At 39.2% G+C, this 19,395-nt stretch overlaps 1 protein-coding gene across 9 annotated transcripts in view; it reads left to right on the top strand.

Annotated features, from left to right (window-relative positions):
* The window catches only part of KEL (Kell metallo-endopeptidase (Kell blood group)), a 46,047-nt gene that overhangs the window by 19,546 nt on the left and 7,106 nt on the right, over positions 1-19,395 (top strand). The window contains exons 1-15 of one of the 9 annotated variants that reach the window (XM_068182853.1): positions 3,075-3,997; positions 4,158-4,310; positions 6,523-6,590; positions 9,393-9,534; positions 10,881-11,084; positions 11,680-11,804; positions 12,742-12,888; positions 13,115-13,177; positions 14,158-14,346; positions 14,734-14,879; positions 16,173-16,296; positions 16,793-16,903; positions 17,927-18,025; positions 18,574-18,651; positions 19,108-19,211. In XM_068182853.1, the coding sequence (XP_068038954.1) occupies positions 9,516-9,534; positions 10,881-11,084; positions 11,680-11,804; positions 12,742-12,888; positions 13,115-13,177; positions 14,158-14,346; positions 14,734-14,879; positions 16,173-16,296; positions 16,793-16,903; positions 17,927-18,025; positions 18,574-18,651; positions 19,108-19,211 (1,409 nt within the window). In that variant the 5' untranslated portion in view covers positions 3,075-3,997; positions 4,158-4,310; positions 6,523-6,590; positions 9,393-9,515. Of the gene's footprint in view, positions 1-1,499; positions 1,616-3,070; positions 4,011-4,157; positions 4,311-6,522; positions 6,591-9,392; positions 9,535-10,880; positions 11,214-11,470; positions 11,579-11,679; positions 11,805-12,741; positions 12,889-13,114; positions 13,178-14,157; positions 14,347-14,733; positions 14,880-16,172; positions 16,297-16,792; positions 16,904-17,926; positions 18,026-18,573; positions 18,652-19,107; positions 19,212-19,395 lie in introns of those variants that run through there. The other 8 variants (XM_068182851.1, XM_068182849.1, XM_068182850.1 and 5 more) reach the window with 8 other exon arrangements.

Raw genomic sequence — 19,395 nt, 5'->3', positions numbered from 1 at the left:
GAAGTATCAATGACTTTTCTGTCCTTTTTTTCCTGAATAAAGGTGTCCCAGAAAGCTGGAAGGACAGGTTGCCCAGGGAAGTGGTGGATGTCCCCTCTTTAGAAGTATTCAAAGCCTGGACAGAGATTAAGCAGCCTGACCATGGTGGCTTGGTTGAACTGGATGATTTTTAAAAGGTCCCTTCCAACTCCATTCTGTGAGTCTTTGAGTTTGTGTACTGGTAGACTGATGCTAGATGAGAGAGCAAGTTTTTGGTGGATAAAAGGGTGAAAAGTTGCCATCTGTATATGTGTTTTGAGAGTGTCTGAGAGCACTTTTGCCCCAGAAGGGATCTCTCTCTGTCACCTGCAGGGCAGTTAGAACACTCTGCTAGATCCCTGGCAGACAGCTCCAATTATGGGCTGTTTAAATCCTGTCATCAGTCTTCCAATCTACAATGGAATATTATGGCTCTCAGGCTGTCCTGCCTCCAGTTTTCTGAACTTCTTTAGGGAAGGAACAAGTGCTACAGTGTTCTGATGTATTCAGACCAAATTTGTGCTTTTGATGGTTACCAAAATTATTACTAACCTTTAGCAGACAGTCTTTTATATCAAGGAGATTTTCTTTCATGTTTTAATCCTCAAGTCACACTGCTCAGTAGTAGTACCACCAGGGACCATTTGAGGTAGAAGAGCTTGGGTTAAACAAGTATTTTTTTAAACCTAAGTGCAGTCTCTTTGTAAGTGATAGCCTTTTCACCAGAGTTTTCAAGATGGCCAGTGTCATTAAGATTGCCTCACCATGTTTTTCTAAGGCTCTTTTTAAAAGAGCAATCTTTCGTGCAGTCTGTTATACATATATATTTTGAAAAATTGAAGATGGAATATCAATCCATGAAGCAAAACTTCAGTCTACCAAACTGTTGTAGTGGAATTTACTATTCACATGATGTAGAAGATCAAAGTACCAATTCAATTTCACTTTAGGACAGATATTAGAAAAATAATTTGCTGAAATCTGCTTTTGATTCCAAACTGTTTGTAACACTAACCATTTAAAATTACCGTAAGAAATACTTGAAACAACATCTGTCAAATGCACACCAACACACTTAATACGTCCATATTTCTTTGAATCGTATGTTTATTTAATTCTAGGAGGCATCTAAAAGATAATTGCTGTTAAACAGTTTTGTGTGTAACAGCTGGAAGGCATGCTGAACATTATATTTTTTTCAATGTGCTGATCATTGTTAGATTTGGAAGAGGATAATGCACTGTATAGAGGAGAGAAAGTGTCTGTCACAGAGAAAAAAGCCAGAGGTTCTCTTACTAATTTGTGGACTCAAGGGAGCAGAGCTGTCATATGTGCCTTAAAGATAAGAAGGGAATGAGTTGATAAGGATTACTTGTGACGTCTTCTCCCTCCCTGTCCTCCCTCCCTCCCCCAAGCCCCTCTTCCTGCTTCTGTAATTAGAAAAAATTTACAGGGAACCTTTTTGTCTTTGCTTTCTGTAGGTGATAAAAGTGTCTTCAAAGAAACCTACATGCTAGCAGGAAAAACAACAGCACCATTTTCATGTATACGTGAATGCTTCACACATTCAGCTCTCAAGATGCCCAAAGCTCTACAGGTTGTATATTCAAAACCCCATCAGAGTATTTACAATGCCATCATGCAATCCTCTCCAAGGTAGAGCTTTTTCAAGGCTTAAATATATATACAGACTCTCACTTTCAGATAGAAAGTGCTACTGTCCTGTGGCACATAATCTGAAAGAAATTTCCATACCCAATTTGTGATGTGGAAAATATAAGACATGCTTCACTGATTATTGCTACCAAATGCAAACATACTCTATTCTTACCCTGACAGATGCAAGAAACTCTGCTTGAAAATATACATAAATCAGTGTCTGAATTACTTTGCAACACCTAATAACCACAGCCAAACAGATTTTTCTGAAGTGTGGATCATATAATTTCAGATAAAATATGTCTTATACCTGGATATCTTAGACCATAGTCACAGACGCAGCATCTACGTGAAATAAATCCACATTTTTCCAATGAGATACACAAACTTTGGAATAATTAAAAGTTTTAACAACCTAATTCTCTCCATAACAGCTCAACTTTGCTAGTGAATTACTGAACAAACTCAAAACCCAATGTCCACTACAGCAGAATACTACTCAGGAGCATACTTTTCCACAACAGTATTGAGAATCCAACAATAATGTCTATTAGATCCAACATATAATGTTACTATGGTATGTCATGCCTTCCGAGAAGAAATATCACCACCACACTAGATCTTGCAAGGCAGCTTTCTCAGCATTACAGCACCACTGAAACATGTACTAATTCAAAGACCTGTGCTCTTCATCAAGAAAGAAAGGGTTTCTCAGGTTTCCTTTCCTGAAACATCCCACACACTCTTGAAATGGCGTTGTGATCCATTTACTTTTCAGGATGCGTCCTTATTAGTTTGCAAGTCTGATAAAAATTCTCTATGCATACACATTCAAGTAATTTCTAGGTGTGTGTGTGGGACAATCCATGTGTTGTGGCAATAATTATGTGGTAAAATTTCATTTAATCAAGAGGAAATGAGAATACCTGCCTAATAGATACTGGTATATGAAACCACGTTAACGCCAATCATATCCTCCCAGCATATTGACCAAAGGCTTTTTTTGTCTTCTCAAGTGTCATTTTAAAAGTGAATACTTCAGCCAAGGTTTTATTATTTACTTCATTACATAAAGCTTGGCAGCTGTTAGATGATGTAATGCAGGTGGAAGAGTTCAGATACAGTTAAGACAGATAAATAAACTGAACATTGTAATGAACAAATTTGTCCAGATAGTTTACAAAGATCTCTTCACTGTGAGATCTCAGTTGTGGCTAACAAAAGACTGTTTTGTTGCTTTCATTAAGTCAAATCTCAATCAATTTATGAGAGAAGTATTTGCAAAATGGATTCTGATGTTAAAGTGAAGTGACACACTCCAAGGAAAGAAAGATCAGTAGGTATCTTTTTGTCAGTATGCAAGGACTTTCTGACTGTATTTAGAGCTGTTTGGTAAATATAGAAATATATAGCTACCAGTAACCTGAATGCTAAAAAGAACTGGAAGTAAGTAACTGGTTTCAGCCATATAAGAAATCTGTTGTGATAGTAAAGTGTTAAATTATGCAAGCACTACAGAAATAGGGAAAAATCAGGTTCATAGAAGCTCTGAACAACTGAACAGATATCAAATTATCTTCAGACTAGTGAACCAAGATATCATATTCTCCTCAGAGACTTGCAGCCTGGGGAGGCAAACAGTCCTGTCCTGGTATTCTGCTCGTTTCAAGCACGTTGGAAGCTGACACCAAGCTGGTCCCCACTACCTCTCCCAGCTCACAGCTGCCAACTGAGAAGGTCTCAAGTCTCAATGTCTCACTCTCCTACTCAGTTTTTAATGTCTCAGAGAAATAATCGTGGTTCCCAGTCCTCAAAGCAGAGAAACTTCCCTCCCAAATCTTCCCAATATTCCTCCTTAAATAAGCAAAGACACATAGGCTGGCCATTTTCCAAGAAGAAATGAACAACTGTAAATAGAATAAGTGATTAATGATTTTTTTTTTCTGTGCCTCTTAATGGGAAAGAGAAAAAGTCAGATGTGTTCACCCCTTGAATGGACACTAGGGCGCAGATGAGAGAGCAAGAGCAAGAAGCAAGCCAGCACCTTGGCCTTTCCTCATGGGAGGAGGAGCACTAGGATCCCTCGCTTACACTATCTAGCAATAGGCAGAAGCCTGCGGGCCCCAAGGCAGCAGCAGGTTGAAACAGGCTAGTGGCAGGGAGAATATCAGACCAAAACAGGCTTGTTGGGTGGGCAGGATAGTGAGGCTGCTGGAGAGAAAAGAAACAGCGAATAGCTCAGAAGAGGCTGAAGGAGATAGAGAATCACATACTCCTGTTCAAAAAGATTTCGGTGGAGCTCCAAGAGACAGAAAGGCAGGTGGGTCACAGAGGTAAAGAAGAGAAAAAAATATCCTTTTATGAGAAGTAGAGGTGTTAAGAAGATGGGTGGGGAGTTGCAGAAACACCATTTCCCTCCCTCTCATTTTCTCTAAGGGTGTTTGTCTCTGAGCTTTTCCTCTCACTTCTCCTCCCCACAGCAAAGAGCCAAGCTGGGAAGAAGAGATTGTCTCTGAACTCAGCAGAGTGTGTGGGCACAGAAGACTGATAGCAACCAAGTAAACAGAGTTCACAACGGTGGTAGCTGCGGGAGCAAAGACTGCTCAGTGACAAGCATGAGCACTGTTCCACAGGTAAGGAAATGGGTCTGTCTTGCAATCTGCTGAGGGACCTTCATTGCACACCTTTCTTTTCCTTCCCCGTTCATAGCTACACTGCTTATTGCCTTGGGGGACTGAGGTAGTTGAGTTTTTGACAGTTTGTATCCAGAAAGGTCTTGTCCAGGTCTCAGAATTAATGATTTGGGGGTATGGTGTGATGATTTAGGGGTTCTTGCCCTTCCTGTTAGTCACCCTAATGGCCATTCTGAGAACTGTTTGAAGCACTGCCCAACAAGTAATAATAGTAATATTAAAACTATTAGTAGTAGTAATAATGATAACAACAACAACAACAATAATAATAAAAATAATAATGACATCTTTTATTCTATCTCAATTTTTTTCAGCAAGGTATAATAAGAAAGTACTTACACTGAAATGTGCAGTTTCCCCCCCACAAATAGTTGTGGATAAGCAAGGCATAGTTTTTGGAATGTGAGAATGACATAGTGAGCCTAATTGCTTCCCATGTAGCATGGTGTCCTTTTTCTGCTTTGATGTCTTATATAAATAGCTAGCAAAGTTTTAATTGCATATTTACAGACAAATTGCACTGAACTGAACTGTTAGCTCAAGGTTGCTAAAAAAGTACAAAACATTCAAGGACAACAGAGAGAAGTGAAGTGTTCTATGTTACTAAATAATACAAACACTGAAATGTGTGTGTGTTCTTACATTGAGATCTGTTCAGTGTGACTGTGGCTGTAATGCAAACAGTCACTTATATTTATCTTGTCTGCATTTTTATAGTTGAAGAGTTTGCAGAAATGTTTGTTTTGTATATCCGTTCCCAAACTTCTGTGTGATGAAGATCAAACCATAATCATAATTTTAGTTGTTTGCCATGGTTTTGCTTTACAATTTTAGCACTCCAGAATACAATTCAGCAACCTTTCTGCTTCATACTTCATGTGAGCTGGTACTCTATTTCAAACACAGGCTAAAATGTTTCTCAAGTGGCATTTAATGGGTTCCATTTATGTGCTTAAATAATTTGCTAACAAAAGATAAGAAAATGAAGGTTTTTGTGATATTGGGGTATTAGTCTGAAAATACGCCATCCATGTGAGTAATGTGATAAACATGATTTGGGTAACAGCCAAAGTCAGTAATTCATGAATAATCTACTGGCTGAAAAACAATACCGCTACATTATCTGGTAAATAGTTATGAAAAATACATTCAGTTTTCTCTTCCTTTGATCTCTTTTTTTTAAATTTACTTTATTTTCATGAAAGCTAGATGCTTCTTTTTTTGTAATATCACTAAACACTGTAATAATGCAAGGTGAGAAAGAATTAGGCAGAGTGTCTTCAACCTCCCTCAGAATTCAGGAACAGCTCACAAACAGAAAGAAGGAGATGCTCAAGGAAAATCAAATTCTTTGGCTGATTTAGTTGTATCAAACAGTTCTTGCTTTAGTGATAAGAGTACTTGTCATGCTATCCCAAGTCATGCTTGCGTTTGAGTTAGATGATACACATAGTACATTAATTTAAAGTCATAGATTTTTATAATTTGCAGCTATTAGAATTCATTTTTTAATGATTTTATAGCTATTTGTCTCACTTAGCTATAGTGAAGCCATTTAAATTTGAGCATTTGCACATGCTTAAAAACATGAAAAAACTGAAACTGTACTGGAAATTGCATTCATCTTTATGCTAATACTGATTATTCTTCTCACCCATAAGTGAGGCCTGTAAGGAAAAACCCTGTCAGAGGTTGAAGTCTTTTTATCCTTTTCCACTGGCTTGTTCAAACCATTCACTAGTATCGTTATATGGAGCATGCAGGATGAAGCAACCAGGTCTCAAAACATACCACAATAAAGTGCTGCTGCTTCCTGTAAGCTGTGTAATGTTCCTGTATCCTGTGCCCTGGAAGTTTTGGTATGCCACCTCTGGTTCCATCTAGTTAAATCCACACCTCTGCCTTGGCCAAGAATCGCTGGCTTAGGAAGAGGTCTCTATTTTAGTGCCTGTGAACCACTTAATCCATTGTGGCATAAAAGTGAAATTCATTCTAGATCAAGAATCTGACAGGAATTTTGCTTTGGTCAGTATCCATGTAAGAGTACTGAAAAAGCAGTATTTTTCTGTCTAGATTTGTTTAAGCTATTATGAAAAAGACATAAAGGAGAACTAAATATGACTGCCCTCCTCTTTTTTCTCTGTTTATGTAGGTCCACAGTTTCTCTCAAATCCCACCCCAGTTACAGAGGCAAGATTAGAAAGGCATTTATTATGGAAGGTGAAGTGTTTCAAGAACAATTTTTATGCTTATGGTTCACATACAGACCATAATCCAGTTTCTACGTAGAGGTCCACAACCAATTTCCATTCCCCTGTCATTTCTTTTGTGCTATGTTATTATTTGGGCATGCTGCTCTTAGCCAGGTACTTCTCTAATTGTTTCACAATGGAGACTTGAGTGGGGCAGTGCTCTTTCTCTTAGAGATTTTTTAAAATCTATTTGATGCATTTTGCATTTCAAAAAAACATCATGCATAGGCCTGAAATAGACTGACTGTTAACCAAAAATTCATAAGAAATTGCACCAAAAGTCTTGAAATACCAGTTTCTTGTTAGTATCTCCACAGTCATGCCATTTATGACTCAAAAGAGAGAAACAGATATCTTCTGATAACATGAAACCAAATAATTGCAAAATTGTTATTATTTCATAGTAGGAGTAGGCCAGATTTTCCATGTGAGAAACAAGAAGTTTTTGCAGCAGAGAAGTCAGGAGAATTGTGAATGTAAATCATTCACTCTTTCCTAAATGGTCAGAGAAGAAGACTTGCATGACAGAGAATAGTTTTTCTATTTCCTTTATCAGCTAAGCTAGTTTTCTTTCACTCAGTTCCCTGCCACACTGTTGTGACACTTTCTCTCTTACTCCAGGAGTAAAAGAAGTGTTTTGCTACAGGGACTTATGAAAGGAATCTGGATCTCCTTCTTTGTAGTTTGTACCCTGTACTTTGCCAGTATGATCATGTTCTGTATCTAGCAACTTCTAATGTCACTTGTATGTACTTGCTCTCCATTTAGTTATTCTGTATCCTTCCTGAAGAAGTCAGGAAAATAGGATTTTGAAGGAGAAAAGTATTAGGCACTCAACTCTTGTTAGTAATTTCCAGGAGTCAAGTAAGCCTTTGAGAGGCTTTTATTCAAGATTGAATAAAATTCACATTTGAAAGATTATAAAATTATGAGGTCTGTTTTTCTATTGCTTATTTTCGTTTTCCCTTTTATTAATGTTTTTGTATAGTATAGTTTTTGTATAGTATAGTGTAGTATAGTATATTAGTCCAGATTATTAAGAGCGGACTCATTCATTTCCTTAATGTTTCCTTAGGTGAAGGGGCATATACTGTGACATACTTAATTCCTGTAAGATTTTCCTTCATTTCTTGTGATTTTTGTCAAGATCCATGTTTTCTGGTTTTGTGGCAAAGAACATAGATACCAAGAGTAGTGACAAATGCAGTTTAGCTGCTGCATGTAAGGGAGCAGCCAAGGCAGAAGAGAGATGACAATTTGAAACCTGAGAGTCATGACACAACAGGCAAGAAGCAATGACTTAAAATGCGAGGGGTGCTCCCCTCAGCATGAGGGGTGTAAGGTAGGCCTGGTGACAGTGCCCAGGGTCAACCAAGAGTGTAGATTGCCAGGCAAGTCCCTTGTGAGGAGGCAGTTCCGAGGGCAAGCCTGCAGAGTCAAGGCTGTAGGTGATGGTCAGGATCCAGATTGATGGGATGCCTGTCCAGAGAAAGGATGGCTGCCATTGCGGCAAAGTTCAGATGGAGAGCGCACAGGAGAGCTTCAGACAGCCAAGTGAAGAAGTGGGCATGTGCACTAAGGCTGCTTCTTGCCTTTCCTCAAAGAGCTCCAAGGCCTGACAAGGTTTCTCAAACAGATTTCTTTTATCAAAGAATCAAGATAGAACAAGGAGCTAAACTTGAGCCTGTGGGGACAGTACAGGCCAGGCCAGGCCTTGACAGTGACAAGTAGGACACTCCCAACAGCACTTTCATCAGCTTTCACAGCTGTGAGATTTTCTCCTTGTTTGCTACAGCTGAGGTTTTCCATTATCTTCTGGCTTTTCCCCCCCTTCTGCCTCCCCTTTCTCACTGTATACTCCTATTCAGTCATTTCACTTTTCATTTTTTGTCAGTTCTTTCCCTTTCCTTATATATCACCAGCATGCGTTCCTTAGTCTGTTCTTTCATAAACTGCTGTTCTCCAGTCTTATGTACATCAAAGTATGCAGAAAGAGAGAAAATGTCATATTATTTAACTATATCCAGGTAGATGTTAGGGGTGTATCTCAAGATAGTCATCTAGCTTCCTTTGCAGCCAACAGAGAAAAGGACAAATAACTCTGCAGAATAGTTCAGTTCATCCTAAAACAGATATCTAAAACAGAAGGTGTACTCATTAGGTCCCTAGCCTGTTCCATGGACTGAAAATACACACATAGATTATGAAAAAAACTAAATTTAAGTGACATAAAACTTGTCTCTATATAAGATGTTCTCAGAAATTTACAGCTTACTCCAGTTTGTAGAATAGAACAAATATTTTCTCTCACTCAATTGGACTAGAAGGCTTCGGATGCAGTGTTTTATTTCTTGAGGAGAAGTCTGAAATTAGTGCTCAGATTGCTAGACTCTGGCAGAATAAAGAACCACCAGTTCTAGCCATCCTATTATTAGCTTTATAGATTCAAAAATGCTTTGATATCTTCAGGAGGTATATGCAAGTTGATTCCATAAACCAGAATGAACCATGGAGGGACAAGTCTCCTCATAGCAAGCTGGATTTTCAATGAGTAATTTATAACACTGTGCAACAGTTATAACTTGAAAAAACAGGGAAATGAAGAAAGTGAGAAAGCCCATGGGAATACAGTCATGTAGATGACGTGGATGACTGTTGGTGTTTTATCACTAGTCCTGTGATTTTCTAGTAGATTAGGTGGGAGATGGAGTATGTTATTAGTGCTAACCTTATATGAATTTTTCTTTCTTGATTTTTTCTGTCTCTTCAGACCTGTGACCAGGAGCAGAGAACAGGTGCAAAGAAAGAACGATGCCTTCAGGGGAAAAGCCTACTTCTGTGTGCACTTCTTCTCAGTACTCTCCTTGGCTTTACATTGCTTATCACCTACCTCATGATGACTTGTGCTCTAGGTATATTATGTGATATCCTTTTTTATTCTTCCTCATCCACCCCATTTTTAAGATCCCTTTCTTTCTTACCTGCCTCCACTGTTTTTTAAGCTTAACATCAGTATTAAGAACCAGACTTTCAGACTCTCCAGGAATCATAATACCTTTTGTCAAAAAGGTACATTTTTCTACCTCTTCCTTGAGTCACAGTGGGGAGAGATCCTCCACATCTGTCCTTCTCTGCCTGCTATTTAATATGCCTGAGCCCAGTTTTGAGGCACAACAGCATTATATTGTCTTTCACCTCATCAATGTGTTCTGCTCTCTCTGTAGTCAAGGAACTGAACTGAATCTGAGACTTGGAGCTCCTCTTTTGCCTTTCTCTCTCTGACTTGAGTCTAGTCCTGGTTTTCTAGCACAAATCAGTGCAGTCGTTGAGTAAAAGCAAAAGTCAGAGTTTCTTGCTGATGGAGAAGCTGCGAGTGTAGACCAGAAACAATATTTTGCCTTCCAAATTTGCTAAAGAACTATCTGCAGAATGGTCCATGTGAATATCTCAGCATATAGAAAGCTCAATACAGAAGGTACATATATATTGGTGGATACAGACATTCCCTGCCCCAAAATAAGCACTGTTGAATCTTTACCTAGCTTTTTTCTTTAGGTTTTGTTGTATGTTAGAGACTGCAGAGACCAAGGAAAATCTGTTTAGATCTAGTCCATTTCCACTCTGCCTACCTTCTCCCATGTCAACTTTGAAACCATAGTATAGGAAGTCTTGCCTTGATTTACAGGTGGATTATTTCAGTAAATAATTGATCTGATCTGACGTTGATATAAGATACTGAACTAAAATGACAATGTATACCTGGTAATTTGAAGCAGTTTAGAAAAAGAAAATTACATATCAAAGCAAGATATTCTAGAAATATCCTTGTCCTCTTTTGACAAATGTCATGCTGAAAAATGTTTCCCATGCTTGAAAAAAAACATGTTTTAATCTTATCTCATTTCTTTCTCTGTGCTGTGTCCTTCTCTTGCATCATGTATTGACGCCATCAGTTGCTTCTTGTTTATCATGTGGCCAAATTTGGCTGATTCAGAGGAAAGATATTGAGAAGGCAGAAAAATCCAACCTGTGGCTGCCTAGATAGTACAAACAGAAGACAATCTTCCTGGGATGTGAAAGAGAGAACACACTTACTCCATATTCAGCAATACCTTACAAGGAATTCAACACTGCATACAAAGGAGCTTGTACCAAAAATAATCTTTTGGGGTAAATGCCCCCTAAAAGATTTTTGTTTGCAGTTGTTCTCACTCTCCACTGTCACTTCTCAGTTCGGTCTTATTTATTTCCTCTTCAGGATCCTGTGATGCTGAGTCAGATCCTGCTCTGTTGGAAAGACTTCTGAATTCTAGGAACGACACTGTAAAGCCCTGTGAGAACTTCTACAAATATGCCTGTGGCAGATGGGAAGGCAAACAGTCAAGCAGAACCAGAGAAGAATCACTAAATGTATTTGATGTGTTGTTGGAAGAAAACCTGTTGATCCTGAAAAGGCTTTTAGGTAGGGTCAGATGATTGGTGTGTTACCTTCGGCATCTGCCTCGGTCAGATCTGACAATAATAGTGACTGAGAGCACAATCATTCCTAACAGGGACTGAGTCCCTTCTCTTCGTTCTTCTATCATTACAGGTACAGATTTATTTTTTGAGCATGTCATGTTACAGTAGCTGCATTTTAAACATTTTAGTTCCTCTTGCCAAGTGTAACAGATGAATGTCACACTTTAAATTCTGACAGCAACTCAAACCATTTTTCCATTGTCTTGTCAAAGTAGGCCATTGCTGCTGTGCTAACCTGAATGTTCACTCTGGTGATGTGTCCTGTCTCTATGGGGGACTGAAGCCTAGATATGCACTAACTTCCTGTTGTGCTCCTGTTTCCATGCAAAGAAACTCACATATTTGGCCTCAGGAAGAGTCATGACGCTAGAAGGTCCCTTGCTTTGGGTCACTGTGGGAAATGTGGATGCATTTGTTAAAATGTTCTGGATCAAAGTACAGTATTTTCTTAAAACTCTTCTCCTCCCTACTGCTGTCCCAACTTCTTCTTTAATTGTTTTTTTTTTTTTTAATTTTAAATCTACTTTTTTCCTCAGAAAGTCCACAGTTTGGAATAAGAGGTTCAGCCAAGGAGAAGGCAATACACTTCTATCGTTCCTGCATGGATACTGAACGAATAGAATCCCAAGGAGCTCAGCCATTGAAGGACCTCCTAAATCAGGTGAATGTTTGTGCTGTTTCCTCTCCCTCAGGAAGAGAATTCCTGCAGGGAGAAGGAAAGTGGGCAGGTGGGGTCATATAGGCCTACATGATGTAACTTTTGTAGAATCTGACCCTAGTCATGGTTCACAGCACAACTTCCTAGTGATAAAACTTCTAGCTTTAAATGCTGTTTCAACAACTGATTTTTTGACATCAGGTACCTGAAGCTCTCCTCATAACCTTATATATTACTGACGGATGGTAAAAAAAACCAAGTCTATAGAGAGGGATCTTGTTTAATCTCAGAAGTTTGGTTCAGCAGGATCTGACTCACAGATTGGGGAGCATCTTGCAAATGGATGAAATTTTTGTGTCTAAAACCAGATGATCATTCAGTAGTTAAGGCTTCCAGGAGACCTTGTTTAAAGGAGAAAATCCTTTTCTTTCCATTCTGGGAGACTCCTCTTGGTGCCAGGGAGGGTTGGACATCTTCCTTCCAGCAAAGAGCATTTATGCCCTGTGTCAAAGGAGGATGCAGAACCTTCCAGCAAAAAAAGGAATAGTGACTACAGGCCCACCACTGAATCTGCTTGTCAAGGAGGTGGGACCAGTAATCACTGATCCCTGTTTGTCCTCCTGGACAGCTTTAGAAAAATGAGGTCTATTTCCTGTCTCCTGCTTATCCAGCATTTTTTCCTGCACACCTTACTCTGTTGCTAATTACAATTTATTTTCCTTGTGTCATCTTGCAGTTCATTGCTTTGCTTAAGGGAAAGTGTCAGGTCATTTTAAAGCAGTAGGGTATGCAGAATACTTCACAAGTTTCCCCTGGTGCTTTTTTCTCTGTTGCTTCTCAGTTACCAAAATGACTGAGGTGTAAAAGAAAAAAAAAAAAAAACATGTAAGTACAGATACAACCAGATTTTCTCACTTGCAGCATTTCTGTCTTTCTCTAGGTTGGTGGATGGCATAACACAGGATTGGGGGAAACAAAAGATTTTAATGAAACTCTTCAGATTCTCATGAGCAGATACAGCACCTTTCCATTTTTTAGAGTCGATGTGGGACCTACTCCTTTCGACCCCAAGACCAATATTATTCAGGTGAGTGTGCTAAAGAAAGAGCATTATCAAGGAAGCACTGTGAGTAAAGAGTCAGACCAAGGCTTGCTCAAGTTAAGCCGGTGTCCTTCTTTGAAGAACTGAGGAAACATTTTCCAAAAGTAAAAGCAAGTTAATAGCATTTCAAATTCCATGATACAGAAAATACCAAAATATCCTCACATTTGCATTTCTGAAAATTAAGTTTTTTCTTTACTCCTTTTTGCAGATTGACCATCCTGAGTTTGATATTCCACTTGAGAGTGAATTCAAAGAGAAAAATTATCTTGAGGTAACATATCAGAGGCTGAAGAAAGGTAAAAATAGCTATTTGATGCAGGGATCTCCTTGAATTGCCTCCTGGTTCAGAGTGGTCTGTTTCCATGGGTTACGGTCAGTGACCTCTGAAAATGCCTCCAGAAAGAGCTGTTTATGAAACTCAGCTTTTCCAAAGGATAGATTATAAAATGTAACCCAATTTACCTGTCAGGTTTAAAACTTTTCGTTTAGAATGTTATAATTACAATTTTAATTTCTATTTTCTAAGTAATCTGAAGCTGGGCTTCCTTTTAGTTTTTGCCTTGAATGAATGTTTTTTAAAAAATGTTTTTGTCCAAAATAAGGCTTTATAACAAAATTTGTGTACTGCAGGGAGGGATAGCTAGCATTTTTCAGCTTATTTTAAAGTGTTTGAACATATGTTGGGGGAGGAAGTTCTTTGACCTTGGGACATTGTGACAAAATGAACTTTGTCATTTCTGAACTTCATAAAAACTGAGTTATGTCAGTTTCTCAATCTGAGCCTTTCAGAAAAATCCTCAAAAAAACTCCTGAGCTATCATAAGCATTCCTCTGAAACCTCATGAAGATAGAAACAAGAAGTTGACTTTTTCTGTCCATTAAAATACTGCCTCATTATATCACCGAATTTCTCTCCTCTGACTCCAGAGATGGCAGGCCTACATCTCTTAAGTTATTGTAGTATTTGAAGTAATTGAGAGCTGTGACAAGAAGAATCATTTGGGAATTCACTGTTCTTCACTGAGAGAGGAATTGTACTTGGCAAAGGGTATTCCACATGAGCAATTACATAAGGATGTTGCAGCAAGAAACCAGTTTTAGGGATGGGGCTGGTCAGCAGTATTTTTGAGAGACTGAAGTTTATATGGTCAAGATGGATGGATGGATGGATGGATGGATGGATGGATGGATGGATGGAGTGACTATTTTTTAGACATGTATCTTCCATTGAAGATATGCTCTGTATTGCAGGTTCTCCGTGTGTATCTTTCGTATTTGAAGAAATTGGGGGTTCTACTTGGAAGGACAGAGGATGGTCCCCCTGACTCCTTTTCCTTGACCTTGTCCTTCATCTCTAACCTCCAGCGATTTGTCACTCCACTGCAGAAAAGACAGCAGAGGGGGATGCTGTTCTTTCACACTACCATTAGGGAGCTACAGGTACCCATGCCTTAAAGCTTGAGCAACACAGTTACATGTGACATTCATGTCTTCATTCTGAAGATCCAGATCAAAAGAGATATGAGATGCTGTGTTTAAATGCCATGGTCTTGCAAATTACACTTGGAGCCTGTTGAGCTTTAAATAGCCCAGTAACTTATGGTCTTTTATTGACAGCGTTTTTTCAGGCCCACAACTTTACCCTCCCCAGTGCTAATTCTCTTTAAAAAAGTCAGTTCTCCTCTTCAAGATGCACATTATAAAAACAATTTAACTTGTGGAAAGTATCCCTTAACATTATTGGGAAGACTATCCTGGTTTCCCTATTATTTCTTGTGAGCCAGTTTAAATTCATAGTTCAGCATGTAAGCTTGGTTTTACTTGCAGGAAAAGGCACCTGCTATTGACTGGCTGGCGTGTCTCAAGGCTGTCTTCCATCCCGTGCCAATGAACCTCTCTCAGCCAATTGCAGTGCATGACATGGATTACTTAAGCAACATGTCACAGCTCATTGAAAAATGGCACAAGGGAAGGTAGGAGTCAATATCTATGGTTGCAGTTATTCATGCCCCAAGAAATATTTTCTTCAAATATCATAAGTTTAATAGATTAGAGGCTGCTGTGTTAGAGGCTGCTGAATCCAGTAGTCTAACAATTGCAAGGCTGCTGTGGCTTTATATCCACAGGTTTGGCCAGTGCTATAGCTTGGCATATATTCCCAATAGGTTTGCACATTCATGCACCATGTATGAACACACATATAAAATAATATATTTATGTGTGTCACACAGAGAATGAGCACAGTGTCTTGACTGGCACCCATCCACCCATAGCACTCATACCAACATGAACACAGACTGATTCTATTCCTCAGTGAACACAGACTGATTCTATTCCTCAGCTCCAGCTGATCAGGATTGGTCTATACTAGTGAAATATGTGTGTGCACATGCATGATGTGGCTCACTCCAATAGCTGGTCTTGGGTATTCAGTCTGTCAAGAAGCTGGCCAAGATCTCCTGGTGTCCACTTAGATATATCACATGAATATATGATCCCCTGAGTCTTTCAGCCCTATTTTGGTTGCTGATACTCTGGTGTCTTCCTGTTACAAACACACCTATACTATCAGGTCTCTTCAGTAGCTCCACCCAACCACTAGTATTCCCAATAGCCAGCTCTCAGACTGCTGCTCTCTCCAGAAGCTAGCTGGATCCAAAGTCCCTCTAGTAGTCAACTCTCTGACTTGTCATCTCTCCAGCATTCAGTTCCATCTTCACACACAGTGAGTAGAATGTTACTTAACAATAGCATTTAATAAGTTAGGAGGACAAATCCTGGTTACCATGTGCAGGACTCAGTCAGGCAGAGACCCTGACAAGCACAAGTTTACACTCAATCATTCCCTCTTATCAGCTTTCCTCTCCATTTTCCCACATATATTCTCCCAGTCTACCATGATCCTTCCCTTTTTCTGCCTTTGGTCCTTCCCATAAACATGCCATCATAAATCTTACATAATCCCACAGACCTTTCACAATATTCTGTATGTTTCACCCAGTCCTAAAAAGTATCCATCTCCAACTTCCCATAAAGAATCCTGTGCCCCAGCAGGGAGTTACCCCTTAAGTCTCCACAGTGTTTTGGGGAGTTTCTGTATTCGACTCATGTCAATCATCCCTCTTTGATAGCCCCAGGTGTATTCTGTTCAGAGTTCTTTGTTGTCATTGTTCAGGTTCCTAGGATTTCTCTGCCTTAAGTTACTCCTCTGACACTTGCCTCGCTTCTGTGTTTATGGTTACCAGCCTTCGATCTTCTGTCTACAGGGTCCTTCACATTTATATGATTGTTTGTCTGGTTGGGAATCTCTCCCCAGCCCTTGACAGTCAATTCCAAGATGCACGCCTGGAGCTGTATAAGATCCTTTATGGAAAAATGGGATCTAGAATGGTGAGTTAGCCTTTCATCAGTTTCTTCAGCCTCCCCAACAGCTGAACACTGTAGCTCATGCCTTCTGAATGTTCTCTTGATACCTTAAATGAATGCAGTTTCTTAGATCTGGGGAGAAAAACTACTCTCTCATGGTCATTAAGTGCTTCTTTTTTCTCAAAAGAAATATGTGAGTAGATATGACCCTTAGAAGTTTAGAAAGCTGAGTGTACTGTATTTTGGAGTAGGGAAAAATATATAGATGGTCACCTTTCTTCTCTGGCTTTTTCTCTGCTAATAGACAAATCTGCATCTTGAGGGAAAGTAAGTGGAGTACATCATAAGGAAATCAGTATTTTACTAGAAATGTTTACTGCACTAGCTAGCTTAAATAGAACTACATTACTTATTCACTGCTGTCAATTTTAGACAGTGCTACTGTCCACACATATCATTTCACTGATTTCCTAGTCCTTTGTTCTCACTCTCATGTGTCTCTACTTCTTTGTTCCTATAGATCCCAGCTGAGCGCTGGAGGAAGTGCTTGACTGATACCAGCTCTTTCTTTGAGCCAGTTCTAGGGAAGATGATTGTGCAAGAGATTTTCCCCGAGCAGACCAAGAAATTTGTAGGTATTCATCATCTTAACCCCTAAGCAGAATTCAGATTCACCTCTTTCTTTTTTGACATGCCACCTTAAGACATCAAGGCAGCAAAATAATCTGTAGGTTTCCTATCTTTTGTTCCTCTGCTTATGCACTTCCCCTCCTTTTTTGGGAATATGTTGGAACAGACATTGGTGTCATTTTAGAATAATCACTGCTAAATACCAGCTATTATCTTTGTCTCAACTGTTACAAAAGTCATATGTACAGCACGAATAGCTATGACAGCCCTACAAATGCATACAATCTCTGTATACTCCCTGGAATAAGAGTGTTAACAGTATTCATCACCAATGAGTTATGTCTCAGTAAGATTTTCAAGTGCAAAGACACTAAACAATCATATGAAAACATTCTGAGTGGATCCACAGTAAAAAAAACACTTGCCTGTAATGTGGAAAAGATTCCTGATTTTTTCATCCTGTGATGGTCAGAGTTCTTTTTTTTTTTTTTTTTTGAGGAAAGTTAGTGTAGCACCTGGTTTAGCAGAGTTTGAAGTCTATAAGGTGGCAAGAGTAAATAACACCAAGAAAAGCTAATAAGAAAACCAAGACTACATGTAGGGATGCATACATTTTAATGAATAAAGTGTAATTTTGAAAAGGGTTGACTCAGATTGCCATAATTTTGGAAAGGGAGACACCAGCAAGAAATACTTGTGGATACTGAATTTTCATTTTGCTCAAGAGGGGGACAATTATTCAATACTGAATGAGAAGGAATTGTCTCCCTCTTAGTTCCTGTGAGAGGCCAGATGAAAAGGTGTTGGGAGAGAATGGTGAGCCCTGTGAGGAAAAACTGGATGCCAGATAGCCTAATGCTAAATCACTGTAGAAAATGAAATCTTCTCTTTTATCACACACACAAAAAATGGAATTTTCCCCCAGTTATTCTGTGGTTGAATTGCTAGAACATGGGGAGATGGTAGCTAAGAGTGAGCAATATTTTTGTGCAGTTGTGACCATGCCTTCTTTTCTCCATGGCAGGCTGAGCAGATGTTCTCTGTGATCCAAGATGCCCTCTGTGACCGCCTGGATCAGGTGGAGTGGATGGATGAACAGACTCGGCAAAATGCTAAAGCCTTGGTGCGTGCAGAAGGCAGAAATTACTGAGGCCTTCCTTTCCCTGAAGCCTCTGGAGAAGGAATGGAAGAGACCTACGCCTTTATGTATTCCTACCTGCTTCTACAGGCACACAGTCTTAAACAGATGTCTTATTCATAGTAGAAATTGGAGGTGGTTTTATAAGTGCCAGCATGCATGGGTACATACCCTGACGGGTAGGCATAGAGCGGCTCAGTTTTTATCTGTCCGTGAATACTCTGAATTAATTTTTTTGAGATACAATTCAGTTCTATACATCTAGTAAGGTTAAAAGCTAAAAAGCTGAATGGCAGAAGACAATAGAAAGAAAAAGAATAGAACAACATTAGGCCTCATGTTGTAGAGTTGAGAAAGCAGAGCAGCAGAACAAGACATCTTCCTGAAACAGAGTAGCTGTCCTTTTGAACAGCTGACTCACAGATCATGCTTACATTGGTTAGAAATAGCCTTTAAAAGGACTTGCAGAATGTAAAGCCTCAGAAACTGATCAAGTTTCTTTACGTTTGTTTGTTTGTTTGTTATTATTTTAGGTATCCAAACTACAAGTGGAGATTGGTTATCCAGCTCACATACTCCAGACTGACAAAGTGAACCTGGAATACCAGAATGTGAGCTATATAATGTAATCATGCCTGCCTCATAATTGGCAGCTTACCTGTATCAACTGCTATCTTGTCTGCTTACAAAAGAGGCTATGATTTGTGGAGCGTATTTCCTACAGTTCATTTTTTGGGAACATATGGGACCACAGAAACTTTATCCGTTGCTTCTATATTGTTGCCTATACTGTCTCCTTTTTAGAGTGGCTGGCCTGATAAAAGTAATTTTTTACCTGTTTGTATATTCTGTTTGGCTTTCAGATAACATTCCTGTCATATCTGAAATTGAAGGTCTTTAGAAATGGGAGGGGAAAAAAAACTACAAGTATCCCATTGGTTTCTCTTTTGATTAACCTTTTCTTGATCCATGGGACTTTTCTTTTTCTCATTTTTTCTTTTCCTGAATTGTTAATTCATTCTTCACTTGTGCCCTATGAGAGTCACATTCCCTGTCTCTTCCCTCAGCTGGAGATAAATGAAGACACTTTTTTCCTCAATGTGGTGGCTTGCTTGAAAGTACTGAGGGAAAATTCCTACCTGAAGCTCCTTCAGCATAACCCACAGAAAAAGTAAGTCAGATAGTGATGTGAAAAATATAACCAAATCACATGCTTGTGAACCAGCTGAGGTTGGAAGGGACCTGTGGAGATCACCTAGTCCAATCCTCCTGCTCAAAGCAGGATTAGTTAGAGCAGGTTGCTCAGAACTGTGATAACTGTACGTCTATATCTCTCTTTTACTGTGGAAGAGGAG

The sequence above is a fragment of the Anomalospiza imberbis genome, chromosome 2, assembly GCF_031753505.1.
Source record: "Anomalospiza imberbis isolate Cuckoo-Finch-1a 21T00152 chromosome 2, ASM3175350v1, whole genome shotgun sequence".
Classification (NCBI taxonomy): Eukaryota; Metazoa; Chordata; class Aves; order Passeriformes; family Viduidae; genus Anomalospiza; species Anomalospiza imberbis.
Note: the sequence above shows the minus strand (reverse complement) of the source record. Positions and strands in the feature narration are given on the sequence as shown.